The following is a 21,198-nucleotide window of genomic DNA, read 5'->3' on the forward strand; positions in this document are numbered from 1 at the left end:
GATAATTAATTTTTTTTTGGTATACATCATTTCGAGAAGTAATCCTACTAAAAGTAGTAATTGATATTTATTATTATTTTAATAATATAATATTCAAATTAGTTTGTACTTTCTTCAATCATTTTACCATCTATTTATTTTTCGCATTTTTCACAGTGCTGCTTGTTATAAATTAATTAATAAAAATGGAAAAGAAACACATTGTTTTAATAGCGGTGCTTGTTATGAAATAATTAATTAATAAAAATAGAAAAGAAGCACCACTATTTTAACAATTTATTATTATTTCATAATAAATTTGTAATGCGGAAAATAATTCAATAAACTAATAATCAATCATATAATGATCACTTATCTAAATAACAAAAACAGATTCATCACGTTAAGTTATAGTAACATGGAGTTATTTGTATTTGTATTGGTGAAAAATACAAATAGATTGTGAGAAAAACAAAAATAGATAATAAAATGATTGAAGAAAGCACAAATTAGTTCGAATATTATATTATTAAAATAATAAATAAATATCAATTATTAGTAGGATTACTTCCCGAAATGATGTATAACAAAAAAAAAATCGATTATCAAATTACTCAAATAAATAAATATGATTATCAAACAATTTCTCAATTAAAAAAAATAATATATCAAAAAATATCTTTGAAATAAGGGTGAGTCGGGTCCTAATAGATCGGATCAGCAGATTTTGGTTGGGTCAGGTTATTAATTATTTAAGAAAGACAAAATAGTGGCTACATTAAACTAAGGGCATGAATGAGCAAGTATTGGACGGATTAGGCATATTTATGCCAAACTATTAACAACGAGCATATATATCCTAATTCGCATAGTTCACCAGCATATATATCACTTTTCCGTTTATTAATTTGGGGTGTTGAATGAGTTTGCTTTCTCCAATATTCCCATTATATCCATTACTCAATTATTAGTCCTCACTTATTTTGTCGGGTTATGAAAGCCAAGATTTGACTTTTACGTTAATTATACTTTTATTTGATTGGTAGAGCAAAACACTTACACATAATTAAACTATGGATCATAAATCAGCAGAATCAAAACTGCAATCACCAACCCCACTGCTATAATTTGCCTGCTTAATATATTCGATTTCCAACAACTGTATTAGTTCATAACATTACTCAACTAACAAATCATTTTTTGATTTAATAATTGGTAATATCATAAGCAACTCTCACCACACAAAATGCCCTTTTGTTTCTATCAATTTACCCATACTTAAAATCTGTTTTTTTACCGACGCGTATAGCTTAGAAATGAAACTCTTCCACAGAAGCGCGGATCCAAAATTTTTATTAAGGGAAGTTAAAATATAAAGTAATAAATTTACGTTCAAGTCAAAAAGATTCAATATATATATATGTATATATATATATATATATATATATATATATATATAGTGGAACATTTCGGGCGAAGGAGATTTGGTTAAACCTCCTTGCACCCCTAGCTCCGCCCATGTCTCTTCCCATTCATCTTATGTTATGGAAAAAAGTTTTAAAAAAAAAATAAGAGAAATCGCTCGTATTAATCACAAACCATAGTGTTAGAGTAAAATTAGAGGCGGCTCAAGAACATTGGGGGGCTAAGGTCTATTAAGAGCCTTGAACATAAAAAAAATATTAAATAACCTAATTCATGCTTTATAGTTGCCAACTTGCCATAGTAGAATTCTGATAAATAACAAAGGAATATTACTACTATAAGGTAGAAATAGAAAAAAAAAATAGTAGAAATTGATAACTTGATATTAGAATAAATTTTATTTTTAGAAAGAAAATTACCATAAAATGAACCTATTATTAATTTTGAAAATGGGGCCTTAAAATTTTGGAGGCCTAACGCCATTGCTTTACTAGCTTTACCCTTGAGCCGGCACTAAGTAAAATGATATGGAAATCCTTGACTTTTTCCCAACAAGTCGACCAAGTTTATTATTATCTCTTTAAGTTGTTATGTTATGTCTGCTACGTGAAGAAAAATAAATCGTTTTTCTGAATTATAAGATGAACTTCTCAGACAGGCTACTCCAGCTGCAGAAATACATCACTCCTTAGCTAGTATGTCCATATATGTGGAAGTTGTTGAGGATTCCTACACCTAAGGTGCTGGTGAACCATACAGTTTTAGATAAGAAAAAGAAATAAACAAGGTTTACGTTACCCGTCGTATCTTGTTGGGCGAAACTGATAATTAGATAAGTAGGCGAAAGTGATGAAATTGCTTTAACTGTCGCCTCTCTGTCAGAGCAAAATTAGATAGATTATTGGATCAAAAATTAACATCGGATTTCGCGCTGTGTGTTTTCTCCTGCTCTTTCATTTGCTTTCAAACTGAATCCTTTGTCACACAAGCAATCATTTAAGATATTAAAAACGTAAGTCAAATAAACCTCTGACGTCTTCCATTACGTACATGGAAACGCAGGACTACCAGATTCCCCCTGCCCTGCCCTGCCCTGCCTTAGTATGTATAATATAAGAGATACAACTCGACTCAAAAGTTGTTAGCAAATTGCAAATATCCACTCAAATCGCCTTTTAATTTATACTGTTTTGATGATAAAAATGCCAACCCAGTGCCACCATCCAATACCACTCGGAGCCATTTATGATCACTCCTTAATAACTATTTTGATCAGAATATGTTAACAAAATGCCGACCACCGAGAGCATTATTTATGAGGTCTTCTAATTTTACAACATAATATCACACCACCTCAGTTCACATTGATACAACGGGCGGATCTTAATTGCCGATACAGTTAATGTCGGAACATAAGGTACTCCAAGTTGCATTAGCTAATTGAAATGTACTTGCGACCTTGTACACCGCACCCCCCCCCCCCCCATCAACCCCCCCCCCCCCCCCAAAAAAAAAAAACCGTTGATTGGGGTACCTAACATTATTAGTTCAGGCTAATGGAAAGGTTCATGTAGTAAGTCCCCAGATTTCATGAACTCGCACATGATTCAAAACAGATGTTAAGGAAGGAATTCTAGTCAAATAGGAGAAATAAATAGTGGTAGGACAAAAATTTGAATGGCGACCAAGTTCTCCATTTTCAAAATAAATTATCAGATCAAGTATAGCATTATAAGCTGATTAAAGTGTTGATCTGATGCCAACCGGTAACCATAGGTAATTAATCAAATTCTAAAGCATGAATGAATTAGCACCTACCCCAGACCCAAAATAAATGTAGACCTCCCACACCGAGTCCCCTTCCAAACAGAAAATGGAAAATGAAATATGTTACTTATCTACACAGGGACCGAACTTTGTTGGAGTGACTTCTGAATCTGTTGGAATGGAAGGAACAACAAAATCGGAGCTCCTCGCCACTGTGCAAGAAGATTACCACTCGTAATGCATAACCCCCTACCTGAAGATACTAAACTGCCATGTACATGACCGAAGCATAGCAATTACCCAGTCATCCTTCCATCATCCTTAAGATAGGCTGTATATAGACTCAAATCTGTAAGCAACACACTCCCAATCTGTGTTGTTCAGTTGATGTCGATCAGCCAGTCTGCAACGGGAAAAAGAGATCACAATACAGGTAAGCCATATCCAAGTTCATTTCTGAATTTATCAACTGACCAGTAAATCAACTAAAGCACGAAACCTCTTTAAGTTTTAAACTTGACCGCTTGAACCATCCAGTTTTTGTAAATTAGGCATGATGCATGATGATGGTTCTCCAGAATTAAATGTTTGATTTTAACTTGAGTGGAGCAGCTCTAGGACAGGAAGTGCAACTAGAACACCCCAAACTAGGGAATTAGAAAAATGAGAAAACAGATATTCAAGGCAGACAAGCACCGAAAGTTTCAGTGGTAAAAGTGCAAATATTTGAGCATGACACAAACCAAAATCACCTATATATTTTTGTCCATCAATTTGTTAACAATCTATGGAAACTTTTACAGCATTCCTGAAACATTGAAGACATGCTTACCATAGGACATTCAGAGGAAACTGCAGACAAGAGCACAAAAGTGCAAAACATGTGTACCATCAAATAGTAAGCTTTAAGCAACTCAGCAAATTTAGACAGAACTATGCTATCCTAGAACCTTTCCAGCAACCTCATCTGAAGGAAACAAATTTCGACAGATCAAAGAACACAATTCTCATAACTAGAAAAAGCCGTGAATAAGTGAGCAATTTCAGTTGTCATCTTAGCAGTTCCGATTTTACCCTACACAAGCAAAGACAAACAGGCCCCCCAAGACAAGGCCAAAGAAGAGAAGAAAAAGAAAAAAAATAGTCGGGAATACTTACATTTACATGGAAATCACAGGATGATCAAATATAAGCAATTTTCGGGGAAGCTGCAAAAGGGAAGCTTGTCTCAACCAAAACCAAATCCTTCACTAGCCTCATGGATAGCCAAAAGCAAACGTTCTTGAAGCTGTTCCTTGGAAGTATACTCCGGTAGGTCAAGTTGGTTGAAGCTGGAGGGAAAAAAGAAAAGTGACGGTAAGAGCCAGTATTGCTAGCTGAACTATCACCCGGATGCATCTACTTGATTATGAATGAACTACTAATAAGAACATAATAAGTAAAAGCACCAACCAGGTATGTGCAGATGGAAGCCGCTCAGGAGCTCCATAAGCCTTGTGAATCTGAAATCTCTGAGGGCCAGAAATCCCTTGCAATGCCTTGAAACCTTCCAAAGGAACCTAAGGCCAACAGCATCACAATTAATCTCAAAGAAGAAATTCACAGACATTTGCAGGGAATGCACTCCTTAAAACATTCAAAAGGGCATGCAGAATTCCAAACCACCATACAAGGGGGGAAAGTTTTTTTGTGTGAGTGGGGGGGGGGGGGGGGAAGGAAGAATAAGGAGCAGACACAGGTAGGAAAGAGATACAGAATCAAAATTACCAGAATTCAGGAGCACGTGTAACAGAATTCATAAGCACCTGAATATTGGTTTGAAAAAAAATGGGGCTTTTCTCAAGAAAGACTGACTTTTGCTACAAGATTAGCCCGTACTAGGGATGGCTAGGAGAGAAGGAAGTAGAATGCGTGTCCATGGGGTTCTGTGGGATTGGATCCACACATCAGTAGAAACAAATTGTATCACACTATCACCTCTTAGCAGATTCTATATGTGACGGAAAGAAACCTCGGCTAATAAAGAAGTGGACATCAAGAAGCAAGAGGTACCAATAATGAATATGATAATGGTATCCACTAACCTTGGATGTACCAGTCACAAATTGCAGAAATCTTGCCATGTCTTCCTTGCTAAAACCTTTAACTACCTCCCAAAACCACTGAACAACAGTAGATGCTGCTGTATATCCAGTATATTCAGAGTTGGCCTTCAGATCTTCCACTGCATACAGAATCGTGATAAGAAGCTTCATAGGAAACAAATGTAGTGTATACACAAAGTAATGGTGGAGAAGCATGTCAACTTACTATCAATTTCTGGAAGACCACTTATCAAAAGTTCAAGCTCTTTATCATTGAAAATGGAGATAAGTTCGCGCGGTACCAATTCATTGAAACCTTCAAGGAATGCATTTATTTGAGGGCGAATAGCATTTGTCAGAATATGGTCAGCAACGAGATCAACATACTCGTGCTTTGTCTCTTCTGTGACCCTTATATTTCTTCCTCCAGGTTTAAGTTCATAATCAGTAACCTTACTCATGCAAAAAATAAAAAAATACTTTAGATATTACCTCAACAGAGTAATCTGACTTGCACATTTAAACTTTTAAGGGAGAACCAAAACTTTCTGCATTAGTACCTCTGTTTTCTCATAAAGAATGAGTTTTTCCTCATCTGCATCCATGCTAAAAGTCAAATCTGGTATATCACTCACATCATTCTGGTAAAGGAAACCCAGATACCGTCAGAAGTTTCTGGATGAAATTCTAGGTCAGTTAACAAATTATTGCAAGTTTATGATATCTCACCTCCAGCATCCACTTCAAGTTCTTAAAGTAATCAGGATCGACAGCCTCTATATCATGATATGTGACCTTTACACCGAGGATATGTTTGTAGAACGACCGGGTAAAATAAACATCCAGCAACTGCCCATCAAGTAGTGCTTTGGCAACCTACAAAGTGTATCACGTCAAAGGCTTGAGATTAAGATGTGAAAGTATATATGCTACAAGGATAAAGTCATAGCTTTGGATTTGAAAAGGAGTTCCTTAAGTCCTACCACGCGGCCTACAAATTTGAAATATGAAAGATGTTCAGTTTGATAAACTGAATTCGGATTTGGTTGGAAAGTCGCATTATTCCCGACAGTTGTAAACAGCAAAGCTCCTTTGTCAAATATGACCCTAGATAGCAATTGATACCACTCTCTAGTCAAACCACCAGCATCAATACCCTCTTCACCTTGAAAATGCACATTTAACCGTCCTTTCAGGTCTTGACTGGGTCGCATACGCAACTGATTATAAGAATCCTCCAACACATAAGCCCGCCGAATACTAATTCGCAGAGGACCTGAGAGGTGCTGTTCATGCTGCTGCCTTATTCTGGAGCGAAAATAAGCTCTTTTATTGTCAAAATCAATGAGCCGCGGGGCTTTCAGCATCACACAAAGTGATTTCTCCAGTAAGCCAGGGTTCTGCCTGACAAAAGCATTAAGCAAGCGTCGGTGCTTTTCCGCAAATCTTACAAATGTTAAAGCGCCATCTACTCTTTTATGTGAATCCCCAGTAGACTTGGAGGACAACTTGACTGAAGTACCAGCTAATTCTTTCACCTCTCTTGCAGTTGCATTGATATGATCTTGCTGCATAATAGAGATATTTGCCTGAAGCTTCTCACACAAAACAAAGAAAGCCTCAATAAAAGGTAACAGTCGCTGAGTTCCAGGAGGTAATGGAGAAGATACAGATGAAGCACCATGTGTATTCTCCCCGGTATTAGAACTTGACATAACTGACGAAGTGCTCTGTGTGAGCTCTAACTCCATGGTGCCAATGCATTCACTCAGCTCTACCCATAATGGTTCCAGTGAAACATTTAACTTCCACATGATATTATGCTCATCATGTTCCTCCTCCATAGATGTGTCCACATTGCCAAGAGCGCAAGCTGTACTTAGTGAACTAAGTGTTTGTAGTACACGAAGAACTGCAGCTCCAGCCATGGATCCAGCACTCAGTCCAAGCATGTGCGTACTCTTAAGTGTGATAAGCTCCTCTACAGCTGACTTGCTCAGCCTTTGAGTCAACTCTGAAAGTTCTGAAATGAACAACTTGCGATGGGGAGCAGCAACTATGGCTAGCTTCTTCAACACCTCGCCAGCAAGCATGTAAACTTTGTCTGATAGCCTAGAAGATATACATTATATGTCAAATAGTTGCAACACAACATTTATCTTTCAGGAGTGAAAAGGAGAGATAAATTAAAAGGAAGACAAAATGAAAGATCACAAATCACGAACAGATAGAAATGTAAAATATTTAGGGCAAATCAAAGTGCAGAAATTTTAAACACAATAAGTACCCTTCATGACCAAGAAGACAGCAAAGATTGTGCAAATCAGACTGTGGCAACTGCAAGAAGATGTCACGAATGTTTAGGCTTCCGTTGCCATCAGATGCAGGGTTGGCAGAACCAGTGCTGCTATCATCTTGATGGGACTTTATGTCTGGCAATCCAGGATCTTTCTGTAGATCACTCATAGTTTCATTGCCAGCAGGATTATGAGAATGGTCTACTGTTTCTTCAGAATGAGACTGACACTCCATCTTGGAAGCTGCAGTATAGACAACTACTTGAAGAAGGCCCATGACCTGCACAGTACATGCAAGGAAACAATAAATGTATCTGAGCTAACTGTCTCAAAAGCCCTAGATTTCAGTAGTATGAAACGAAAGATGCTTGACTATAACCTACCTGTTCAAGATGTGCAATGCTGCGCAAGAAAAGTGGTCGATTCAAGAGCTTGAGAAACAAAACCAATGGAACATCCCCCTTGTGAGAGCTTCCAAAAGGATTTAAGGAATCTCCTCCAACAATTTTCTCCTTGCCTTTGTCCCTCTTTTCCGAACACTTTACATCTGACCACTCTGGAATAATCGAGAGCTCAAAGTAGAAAAGAAGACTGGCAACCGCAGAGTGGTTGGTAGCGAGGTAAGTTAAGATCTCCAGAATCCGACGCAATACCAGTGGAGGAAGTCCTGGGAAATAACTTAATTGGTTAGTGAAAGACCACACATAAACACAGACCTCCAATGTCACTTTAGAAGAGACAGATACCATCAAACAGTTGTGATCGGCCATAAACAATATTCGACTGACAGCCATAAAGTCTCTGTGAATTAATGGTTGCTAAACCACCAACTGCCCCTCCAGTCTCAGGCTTGATAGCTTCAAGAAGAAGGTGGACTAGAACTGCTCTTGTACTACTATGAGCACACAAATTCAACAAGAGTCTCTGCAAGAGACCTTTCCCAAGAGGCTGAAAACAAAGATGGAATGGGTCAGTTAAATACGTTCAACACTTGATGTAAAATAAATAGACCAAACAATTACAACACCAACTACAACTCTACAGAAGCAAGCCAATTGTCCAACGATAGAAGCATCTTCATTAAAAAACCAGTTGTCCCATTAACGCGAAGAAATTTACCTGTGCTAATCTCAAGAGGCGGATCAATGCTTTCAACCCGTTAGCATCTAAAAGTGGCTCGCCTTCAAGTTCCTTCAATTTCAAACTCTCTGAAAAAGAAGATGAAGCCCTCCGGCCGATTGTAACACCCACGCCCCTGTCCATAACTGTCTGTCTGTCAAATCCCAGACCATTTCTCCGGCCGTGAAGCCTGTGGCTGCCTCCAAACAAGCTGCGTGCTTGGTAGTGACTCATAGCTCTGTCCCGAAGCATTTGCGCTTCAGCGAGTAATGGAGAAGGCAATGCTGACAAAACAGCTTCTGATGATGTTAACAGCACCTGACAAACACCCAAAATAAGCATAAATAAAATGTTAAAATATTCAGAGGAACAGGAGAAAACACTCCAATCACAGACCTCTTCACGCAGGTCAGCTGGAAAGGTGGCTATGATTGAAGCATTATCCATTTCCACAGGCTGACCTTCAGCCTGCTGTATGACTCTCTGAGCACGTTGTTGGGCAAGAACTTCTGCTTGAATATCTGGAGGAAGAGCAGCTAAAAACTCTGGATCAATATCTTCAGCTGCCGGTGCTGTATAAGTTGGAGGTTGGGCCTGAGCCTGCTGCGATGCAAGAACCTCTGCCCGAAGATCTTCCGGAAGTGCTTCTAAAAAGGTCGGATCTATAGCATTTGCAGTAGAAGCTTCATTATTCAAACTAGTTTCATCAGTTTGAATAGCATCTTGAACTTCCTGAAGGTTCTGAGGCGCTGATGGGTCCTCAGGCAGAACAGGTAATGGTTGGTCATTCCCCCTTTCCGGTTCTGCACCATGCATATGTGTATCAGCATCCTGAACTAAGGAAACATGGTGAACACTGGAGTCCAGCATTGCTTCCCCAGAAATCAGCAGTGGCTCATCACTGGCATGACTATCTGTTACTGGGGTTGTGTCATTGCCCACATCAGTCGAGGTCACATTGCATATGTTCACAACCCCATCAGTGGTCCTATCATACATCGCACCGCCTTCACCTTGTATAGATGACACAGCATAACCTGTAGTTCCCTCTATGTTGTCACTTGGATTTGCATTTCCTTCCCCAATCACCATGCTGCCATGACCATTGCTTGTCCTGTCTGAAAGTACATTTTCCATAGGATCAATAGCTTCGGGGAATTCACCAACCTGATCAGCAACAACCTCCTGATTGTTTTCCCTTTCACAAGACTGAACCTCAACTAGTTGATTGGATTCCTGCGCACTATTGTTATGGGGATCATCATTCTGTTGACCAGCGGTGCTATCCCCCTCAATCTGCTGTCGACTCTCACCAACTACAGGTATGTCCTGCTCTCTATCCAATAATCCAAAAGCATGTGACAGCCTTTCAGGAGGATTAGTAGCTGGAGCAATTCTGTTTAGTTGACAAATGAACTGCTCTTCGACCATCTGTGCAATAGCAGCAGACTGACCACCTGCTTGTGGTTGACCATCATCAGTCCACCTACCATCACCAGGCCTACGACCTGGAACATGTAGAGACTCCAAACCAACAGAAAAGTCAGCCAAAGGTGGGGCTGCTGCACCACTGTGTCTGTCACTGAAAAGGCTGGACGGCGCACTATCAAACGAGAGTACTGGAGAATCAAAAGTGTAGAAACGAGCTACATCCAGCCTACCAGCAGATATTGCTTCTGAATCCCTGGACGAGTTCCCAAGAGATGACCAGACAGAAGCAGAGTCACCAGACTGTGATGGCCTCAAGAGGAGAGGATGTTGTAGACCAGTAACTTCAGTAGCAGAGTGTTCTAAGGAATTCCTAGTTGGCTGGCGGCGACGCTCAAAGCCAAAGGTTCTACGTAGACCAAAAAGGTCATCAACATTCCACCCTTCAATTGTCTCACCTCCAACATTAATAAGCCCACCTCCTGTTCCAGGTTGACCTAAAACTTGCAAATGGTCAAGGCCGTCCAATGCTTCCCTCCACCTAACCTCAATGACTCGATTTTCATGAAACTCATCATCCTCTTCATCAACCATGTCATCATTATATTCACCTCCCATGCCAGCATCATCATGCTCTTCCCCATCTGTATCAGCCAGAGACATCAAGCCGGTGCCATCTTCCGCTATATCTTCATCCTCATCCTCACCTTCGTCATCATCCTCGTCATCCTCGCCGTCATCTCCCATATCATCATCTTCTTCTCGCATTTCATGATGTGCCCTATTCTCAACGTGGAAACCCATCCCAATTTGCTCTGTGTCATTCAGAACACCATTGTCTTCCATTTCATCACGCATGTAATCCAACCCAAGCTCGAGAGGAGGATTGCCTGCAGTTGCTTCTTCTTGCTCAGTTCTCATTTCTTGCTCCATGGACGGATTTGCAGTCACATTCTCATTGCTGTGATTCTGAGAAGCACTAGCCGGCAGTTGCCCTGCACTTGAATTAGGGACCCCCTGCTGGCTGTTTCCAGTTCCACTGACCTCTACGTTCGGAATGGGTGATGTTGTATTCACTTGATTATCCGACCCACCATTAAGGGCATTTAATTTTTTCTTGTTCACAGAATCAGTTTTAAAAAGTTGCTCACTAGCATTGGCAGCCCTTGTTAGGCTTTCCAATGTTTTAAGAATCAGATTCACAACTTTCGGAGCATCAGGGTGATCCAAGTCAATTGCTTGAAGGACCCCGGACAAGCACTGTACCAATCCTCCATCTATCATGCTCTTGGCTATATCTGGAGAACAGCCAGAACCAGGTAAGTCGCCTGCTGATGAATTCTTGGACAAAATGGAATACGCAAGATCAACAAAGGCAAGGACTTTTTTATCTGGCAATAAACTGCCACAGGCAGAGTTGCTTTCAGACTTCACAAATGAAGACAAGGCTTTCACAAGTTCATTAATAACCCTCCTACGACCTTCACTAGATCGACCGGACAAAACTACCAGAAACCATGAAGCTTTTTCAGACAGCTTGTCTCTCCATTCATCAGGGCCTGCAGATTTATCCATAGAAAGAGGAAGAAGCCGTTGCAACACATGATGGATAATACCACCATGACCAGGATTCTCCGGCTGATGGGATCCCCGAAGTTGACACATCTCCAGATCCCTTCTCAGGATAACCCCAAGAGCATGTACATACATCATAAGAATGTCACTCAATAATTTGAGTACGAAAGTCACCTTAGCAAGCCCTGCTGATTTCTCCGACACCCTGTCAGACTGAACCTCCCGCAACTCATCCACCTTTAATTTCCCCTTTACTTTGACTGTAGGCTCATCAATATCCATAGCACAGGCGTTTTCCACGCAATCTTCTCGCATTCTCTGTGTAGGAAATGTTGCTACTATTTCAAGAAGATGATCAATAACCTGAGAAATATTTGCAGGGATCTTTTTGTGGCCTTTCGTACACTTCCCTGATCCATCCTGGGCCTTATTTTCAGAAATTCGTAGACACTCATTAGAAGCTCCAAACTCAACAGATGTTTTACCTTTCTCTCTCTCCTTGTCTTTTTCTTTTGATAAGACAATGATAGATCTCCCTCCAGATGATTCCAACTGGCAAACTGCAGCTGCAGCTTTCACAAATACTCCAGGGTCTCGACATATTACAGGTGCCATGGATGTTAAAAATGTTTTAACAGAAGTACGACCAGCATGACGACTTCCACTAAGAGTCTGCCGTATCTCCATCTCCATGGCTGTTTGCAGGGTCTGAGGATCTTCAAGAAGATGTCTAACAATGGCAGATGCCAAGGTGTCATATCCAGGGAAGTAACAAGATCTTGGAAGACCAAAAAGAGAAGTCATTCCACCATTTTCAAGAAACTGAATGGCAAGAGAATGTGTCTTTGTCAAGCGTGCACACAGCTGAAGGGAAGCCTGCATAACCATGGGTGGTGCATGTCGTTTAACCAAGTCATAAGCTATATCAAGCACCCGACAACTGTCCTCTATACTCAGATAACCTGTAGGTTTCCCAAATATTTTCTCAAAACCAGTGGATGATTCATCATCCTGGGAGACTAGAGTTGACTTCTTCTCAATAACTGCTTCATGAACTTGGGATGGGAGATGCTCTTCTAAAGATTCTGGTAAAGATGCAGCTATGACTCTTTCAGTGTCATCACTGGAGATTTTAGGCCTGGTTTGCAACAAATTAAATAAGATTAGAAGCAATGCGCTGATGCATCTAGGAGCCATAATCTCATTTTCGGCTCTAGCCTTGAACTTCATCAATATTTCAAGAACTACAGAGACAATATCATTCTTTGCCGCAATTTCCCGTATACTTGCATCTTCAGAGAGAAGCAATGCTAAAGTATGTGATATCATACATAAGACACCAGTGTCTCTTGAAAAATCCAGCTGGCAATCTTTCAATTGTTGAATAAGACATGAAATCACTTTTGCACGATCTTCTCCTTTGTTCCGATTGCAAAGAGTCACAAGTAAATCCATTAAGGGAAAAGCCATGGAGTCGGTGCTCTGAAACAGCTTAATTGTTGCAGCGAGGACATCTTCAACAGGTGGTGGCTTAGTTTGTTGCTCTTCAGAAAGAACATCCGCCGATCTATCAACATTGTCGGCTTTAGAAGTCTCTGATGAATTCCCAAGTGACAAAGCTAGTGCACGAGCCAACTCATCATCTTCTTGAGCAGGATCTTCAGCATGACTGAACAACCACTCCATGGCCATCTCTACACTGTTTGTTTCTACTCGTCTTAATGCCTCCTCAGCTCTTGCTCGTGAAAAGCCCATTTCAATAATTGTACCAATAGTAGCCTCATCAGGTGGAGGAGCCATAGCACGTGGGTTTGCAGAACCTGATGACCCATTGCGATTTCGTTTCACATCCCCAGCACCACAGTAGATGTAATTTATAAGCATAATAATAGAAGTAATAAACCCTGGATTGCAACTGGGTAACATCTGATGGTTCCAAATGGGAAGTATAACATCCAGAACCTGAGACTGCAGCATACGGACAAACACTTCTGGGTCTCTTGGAACAGGAAATAACCCAATAGACAAACCGACTGCAACTGGCTGAACAAGGAGCTGTGCTTGGGATGTTGAGGTTGGAGACAACAGCAAAGTCGAATTGACAAAATATTCAAGCAAACGGCAATAACTCTGCAGTGTATCAAGAAGCCACGAACAGTGAGATAACTTGTTCTCCTCCCCACTATTTTCAGGAACCATTCCAGATGTCGGTACAGAATAGGGAAGTGTCCACAACAACTGACTGGTTGCTTCGAATGTTGTCAGAAGCTCCTTAAAGGTTCCTTGTGCATAGAAATTATTGATCATGGATGCATAACAGGTACGCCGCCTGGCATCAAATGTTAGAGATACCATATCAACCACAACCTTACCAAGATATCGACACTTGACAGAAGGTGGTATATCAAGCACATCAGTGTCTGGATATCCTGAGAAACCAAGAGCCTCGAGAAAAACTTTAGCTAAGGCAGTTCCTATGCTCTTTGAAGCTGCACTTAGAGATCCAGTTTCAGTTCTCCGGCGATTTGGAGATGTAAATCCTTTAACAAGAGCCACAAAGAAAGAACGCATGCTAGAAGCAAGCTTGTTCAGATTTTCTAAAACCAGAACATCGGGAGTTTTTTTCTTCATCTCCTGGATGCTACTCTCCACTACACTGGGAGCAACTTCAGAATCAGCTTGTAAACTTTCCAAATGCCTACTGGTCCTTCCACCACGAATCCGTGCTATACCATGTCTACTACGACGATTAAAACCTTCACTTGAACGAATTACAGAAAGAAACTCACGTTCTACACCCCATTGAGAGTGAGAACTATTCCTGATAGAAACAGGATTCATGTATCTAACTGAAGGAATATTAGTCTCCTCATCACTATCTCTACCTCCCATATTGGAAGAACCTGCTTCTACATTTTGAGGCTCTACTTCCACGTTCTGTTTCTCATCCACCTTAGAATCACAGCATAAGGAGATTTGCCAAAGTACTTCCTTATACGCTCTCCCAAGATCCTTTAAGACATCAGCATCCGCAGTTCCTAACTCAGAAACCACAGTAGTACTTCCCTTCAATAAAGAATTGGAGAGAGATAAAATACCTTCAAGACTTGAAAGGTTCTTCAACACAGTTATCCTCTTAGCAGACTCCACCTTTACAAGCTGTGATCCTCGAACTTCAACTATAAGTTCATTCGTTAACTTCAAATGTTCTCTTAAAAACAAACAGACTGCACGAGCAAGAGTAGCAGAATGCTGTGGAGAGAAATTCTTAAATGCAACAGATAAGGTCTGACCAACAGAAACAGAAAGTGGCAGGGCAGGCAAAGTGAATAGCTGCAGAACAGCTTCAATTCCTTTCTTCTCAACAAAAATACGGCATGTATCCGAATTCTGAAGAATTGTTTCAAGGAGACGAGCAGCATTGCTTATACATTCAGGAAGAAAAGACTCGATGTTTGGTACCAAAGAATCAGAAGATGGTTCGACGTGCTCCAAACTTTTGGCCTTTTGTGAGTCTTTCTCAGTCAAAACCACACCTTTATCCTCACCTTCTGTTTCCATGGGAACAGGGTTAGAAGAGCTAGCACTTTCAGCTGAGGGTGAAATAGCTTCTGGAACAGATCCAAGTTTTGCAATCTCCTTGAAGATCTCGATCATCATTTCCACTCCAGGTCCACGCAGTGATGAGGTATGCCGCATTAGTTCATCAAGGCCACTAGACAAAGATCCAGTGGTATCTCCACTAAGGGCTCTGACATATGTTTTTGAAGTGAATATTTGTACAAAACACCTCAAAGCATTGCGATCTCTCACAGCCTGAAGACCATAGCTATTCAAGCACAAAGCATCTAAACACTGAGGTATGCAAGTTATTGCTTCGGCAGAGCAAACAACTCCATCAATAATAGCATCAATGAAGGCAGAAGGAAGACCAGCTGCTTGCAATACAGGGAAGCAGGTGGGATCTTTGTGAATAAGATCACTCATCACTGTTGCGGCAAGATGAAACACCCCTCCACCAAAATCCTTAGCTCTTCTGAAGATTATGCTCAAGCATTGAGGCAACAAACTCTCCTCTGAACCATAAATACGAGCAGTGGTTCCAGGAGCATAGGTTCCCAGAAGATATGGCACGTAGTAAAGCTTTCATCAGTAACCGCCGATGATAAGCAACCAACACATCAGAATAAAGAGCCTGCCTGCTGTCTAGATCAGAAGAAGTACCAGCAACTATCTGAGAACCACTGAAGTCAGAACTGTCAAGATCAATACTAGCACTAGGCATCTTTATACCATTTTCAACACAGGAAACTTCTATGTTAAGGCGGGCTATGGTATCATCCAAACCTCCCAAATCTCTGAATAGCGCAGCAGCTGGATTACTATAATCCATGAATGCCTCTAGAACATGAACAGCCATGCTAACTAAATGCAAGTGTTGAGGATCCGTATCTTTAAGTAAAGGTAGAAGAGTAGGAATGAACCCTGCTTCTCGCATGGCTGAGCAACCAGATGAAGATGAGACCAAAATTGTAACAAGAGATAGCAGAGCTTCAGCAAAAAGAACAGACCATTTTGAGGAATTACTAACAATAGAATCAATGGCCTTTTGCATAAGGCTGGAGAGAATACCACGATGCCCGCCAGATGTTACAGCTGTCAACACACTTGGCTGGCGTGACCGATCTTGACAGAGAGCAACCAAGGAAACAAGAGCCAAAATTCTAATCTTCTCAGGAACTATGTCTTCATAGCTTAATAAGGTAACCAACTCGTTAATAAACTCTGGTTCAGTGTTGAAGAACGAAACCAAATCATCTGAATCACTGCATGCTTGAACAAGAACTATAAATGCATAGAGGCGTATGCAAGTGTACTGTTGTCGAGAAGCTGGAGAACTGAATGCCCTAGCGTACCGCAATCTTGTCAAAAGAGGAAATCTCAAACTAGGAGGGACTTTGTACTGTAAGACTAAATTGTTTAAAAGTTCCAAATCTGATTCTTGTATGCTGTCAATGCTGGGCAAATGGATGGTCTGTAAACCAGCGGGGGCAGTAGGCTCATCTAAAGATTCAGTCACTGCATAGAATTCAAAATGCAAGGTGCAACCTAACTCATTAGCACTTGAATCAGAGCGGTCCTTCAGAGCACACGCAATTAACCCAAGGCCTTCTTCCTTTCCTCCCCAACCCTGTGCAAGGGCGAACAGCTTTGAATTAAGAGAAGCATCTCTAATGACGTATTTCCCTATTGTTTTCTTCAAAAAGGCAGCCAAAGTTTGCAAGCACGCCTCAACCACATCCGCGTCGGTGGAAGCAAGCAAAGCTGACAAGTGATGCTGCAGCACCAGGGAAAAGAAAACAAAAATTCAAAATACCATAAAATATCATAATGTGTGTTACATTATTTTATTCAGAATAGATAGCAACTTCCTGCATCTTAAAGTCAGGTTACAAACTAAACCATACCCCCCCCCCCTTATGCATATAAGTTTATCAAGAATACAGCTCAAAATGTGCCACTTCTAACCCATGTAAAGCCACTTTACCCTTTTATTTTAAACACGGTGATGTGCGAGTCAGCTTGTGTGCACCTCAATTATTCCACTGGTCCCTGCTACCTCTCACCAGTGCAGGTACCGGGTAACTCTATCCACCAAGGCATGGGCAGAGTAAAGCCACTTTACTTTGCTAAGCATAAGGTGAGAATCTTTACAACCCCTTATCTTTGCACACACTGTTCTCATGGTATGCGTTAAGGAAAAGACTGATAATTAACTCAAAGAAACTTAAAGATAGGAAAGAAAACTGTCCTCAAACAGAAACCAAAATATAACAAGGCATCCACTTTCAAGGAAATAGAGCAGGGAAACATTACCTTCTGTTGTTTATTCCCATCGATGACAAGAAAAGACTAACCGGCTCGCTAATGTCTTTAAACTTCACAGCTTATTTTCGATAAAGTAAACAATTTTAAACTTCACCTTTTTTTTTTATAAAAATTTCACTGCTAAAATCCTTGTATGATGCCATTCCATGATTTAACTCCATTTTTTATTTACTAAAACCATATATTTGTTATTGCCATGAAAGTCCCCAGAGACTCCATATTTGCTGTTCAACAAAAGCACCTTCCTCTAATCCAACTTTTTTCCATTTCAATAGTGAAATATGAGTATTCTTAATTTGTAAAGTATAAATATTTAACGACAGATGTATTAAATTATTTTGTTTTATATCGTTAGAAGAATGCTGTTGTGCTTATAGCATTTAACACTAGGGGAGGAAATAAAGATTCAGCGGTACACAAGCTCCGGCAGGAGAACGTCCAAGCTTCTTCTTCTTCTTCAGAGAGAGAGAGAGAGAGCAGAAGAAACTAAATCATATGATTTAATTCAAAAGGATGACCAGAATTGACAATTTGAAAATCAAGCTCAGTACAACCACCATCACCTCCCCACTAGCCCTTTATTCTATTTACCCTTTTTTTTATCTATCTCTTAAATACTACATAGAATAAACGCCTTTATGCCCAGAGGTCCCTACCAATTAAAACTAGCCTCTGGTACTAAGGAAGCACGCTAACTTCGGATGCTGACACACAAATAGCTAATTATATGCCAATACATATATTCTTTTTGCAGATTAAAATCTGGAGCAACAAAACAAAAAGAGTGGCTTTAAGTATATCTTCAGGTACCTCATATGAGCTGTAGAAATGCTTATTTGTGCAGTTCTCCAAGATTATCCTTATAACACGAAGGACCTGGAGAACAGCTTCCCTTGGGAATTGAGGATCGGATTCCAAAAAGTGGTCATCAAGTTGCAAATCCTTCCTAGTCTTAATGTATTTCTCAAAAAATGTATCAAAGTGAATAAAGAGATCAACCCAATGATAAAAATCTCCCTGCATATACATGAATAAGAAAAGGGGAAAATAGATTAAGAAAGGAGAAGAGGTGCAAAAGGGGGAATAGTAACAGCTTCAAATGAAACCTCTATAGTACCTTATCAAACTCCCAAACAAAACTTTTCAGGGGTTCTTCTATATTCTCTAATGGAGTAGCAGTTACGCTACCGATAAATGATCGGATCTTTGGAGGCTGAAAAAAGAAAGGCAAACCAAACGTGATCAGCACATAATTAAACTTCTTTTAAGCAGTATATGTTAAACATAACGCTAGCAACTTTCAAACAAATATCACGAAACCAACCATGAAATAATGTGCTTCAAGAGGGTGTCTTTCCCTAAATTACTCAACAAAATTTTAAAACTTCTATAAGTGAAGCCTGACCGAAGCACCTTAATGAGCAAATAGCAATAAACTGTACTTTGGAAATATATTTTTTTTAAAGGAGCTTGAAGATACAAGTATCAGAAGATTTTGAGATTTAAGTCCAAAATTCCACAGATCAAGCTTGACAGACCTGGCTTTGCAACTTCTATGATTAGTAAATTGCTCTAGTCATTTTGGAAGTTTAAAATGCAGGTATCTAAATTCATACAAGCAATCGCACAAAATGTGTCTCCTACAAAAAAAAAATATGGTCTTCAACCTTGATTAACCACCATCCAAGTATCCGAGATGCATGCCTAACAGAAAACACTTTAAAAATCTTAACTTTTACCAGAATATACACTAACAAACACGACTAAATTTTCTTCCCTGGGGTCCTAGATTATACTAACACAAACTAGATTAATCTCGGTGGTGGACAAAACATTCCCCTTTGCCAGTGAAAGAAACAGTTGACATGAAAAACAAATTTCTGCCAATTACCACCAGTGGTGGAGCCACAGCCAAGAACAGGGTTCAATTGAATCTTCTTCTACTGCGCAAATAGGGTAAACATTTTTTTCCATATGTATATAAAATTTTGAAATCCCTTGACATATTTTAGGTTTCAAGTTTGAAACTTTGAATCCCCTTGTTAAAATTTCTGGCTCCGCCACTGAATTTAGGGCGGTATTGACCCGGTCACAACACCTGTGTCTGTAGCAAGATAGAAAAACCCCTCGGGCTCCAACCACTTGTGAGTGTCAGCTCCGTAAAACCATAAACTTTATGACATATCAATCAATCAACTGCTCCTAACTAAATGAAATGTCTATATCTATTTAAAGCTTATAACATATAATAAAAAATTTCTAACATGTACTGCTTAGATTAAATAGATTTTTAGCAATAAAAATCTAACTCTTGATGTCTAAAAAGCATCGATTTTATATAAGCATGCTCGATAACTTCAAGCAATTTACGTCGAATCGGTATTGATCAGAAAATTAACACACAGACACACACACATATATGACTAACCACTTCTACGGCCCTCCTTCGCTTTAACTTCATCTTATTATCAACCAATTGATTAAACCATTGGACAATAATCGATCCAATAAATCAGTAAATTGAAGAAGCTGACGGTTTGAAACGATCAAAATTAGTATATCCTAAAAGAGATTGAATTTGAAATGAGGCAATGAGGTTTTAAGGAAGATCGTGCGATTTCTAGGGTTTTCGGGAAAGGGTTTTTGGTTAAAACGATTGGTGAGTGAGGATCGCGGAGAGATAGAGGAGAATAGAGAGAAATTGAAGAAAGATAGGAGAGCAATTTTATTTTATTTTTACACAAATAAGAGCTGTGGAGTGTTTGCCACTTGCATCTATATATATAGGAATGCCAAGGATTTTGAGAATAAATAGGGGAAGAATTTTTTTTTCAGGTGAACGTGGATAGAAGGTGGGGAATATTAAAGTAAATCTAAATCTAATTCTAAATCTATATTTATATCTATATCTATTCTAAACTATATTAAAAGCACGAAGCCCCTGTCAAAATATTATTCGTTTTTTTTACCCTTCGCAAGTGTATTTTACACCGGATATAATTGTAATTATAATCATTAATATTTTTTTATGCCAAAAACAAAAATTGTCGTTTATTTCCATTTTTATCGGCTACACAATTTCTTTTGTTTAGGTTTAAGATTCTTTAGGCTTTTCTTTGTTTAGGATTAGGTTTCTTCATTGCCGTTGGCTTTCCTTTAGGTTTAAGTTTCTTTAGGTTTTTCTTTGTTTATTTATTATTGACGTGGGGCTTTCCTTGTATTTATGATTTTTTTTATTGCCAATGTTATTTACTGTCGCAAGTTAAGTTGAATTGCTTTTGAAGGTATAAAATTCTTTTATGTCGTGTCTTTTCTTTGTTTATGTTTAGAATTCACTTTAAGACCAAAATATTTTTCATACTCTATATTCTCTCACAAAAACTCTTGATAGTATCAACAACTTGCGTGTAATTTGAGGTAAACTTTCTAACCTATAGTCTGTTACAACGCTTATGCATTCTTGAAAGATTGTCAATTGTGATTTTTTTTACAATATCTTAGGTACGGTCGTCAGTTTAAAACTAACTTATTTACAAATTTTGCACAGTGCTAGAATTCTAGGACCAAAACAATTTTCATACTTTATATGCTTTATAAAAAACTATTGATATTATCGACAAATTGCTTGTAATTTG

The 21,198-nt window shown here is 39.3% G+C and overlaps 1 protein-coding gene across 1 annotated transcript; it reads right to left on the reverse strand.

The window, feature by feature from the left end:
* Positions 1-3,076: 3,076 nt before the first annotated feature.
* On the reverse strand, positions 3,077-20,159 carry LOC107803669 (E3 ubiquitin-protein ligase UPL1). The gene is given in 17 exon segments (XM_016627438.2): positions 3,077-3,574; positions 4,330-4,502; positions 4,624-4,730; positions 5,256-5,395; positions 5,482-5,707; positions 5,816-5,896; positions 5,985-6,131; positions 6,239-7,367; positions 7,543-7,832; positions 7,936-8,219; positions 8,299-8,500; positions 8,672-8,989; positions 9,068-15,796; positions 15,798-17,012; positions 18,374-18,580; positions 18,681-18,776; positions 19,992-20,159. Coding segments are annotated over 16 exon segments (11,307 nt in total). The 5' UTR covers positions 20,025-20,159; the 3' UTR covers positions 3,077-3,574; positions 4,330-4,399.
* Between the last annotated feature and the right edge of the window lie 1,039 nt (positions 20,160-21,198).

The sequence above is a fragment of the Nicotiana tabacum genome, chromosome 10 (genome assembly GCF_000715075.1).
Source record: "Nicotiana tabacum cultivar K326 chromosome 10, ASM71507v2, whole genome shotgun sequence".
Classification (NCBI taxonomy): Eukaryota; Viridiplantae; Streptophyta; class Magnoliopsida; order Solanales; family Solanaceae; genus Nicotiana; species Nicotiana tabacum.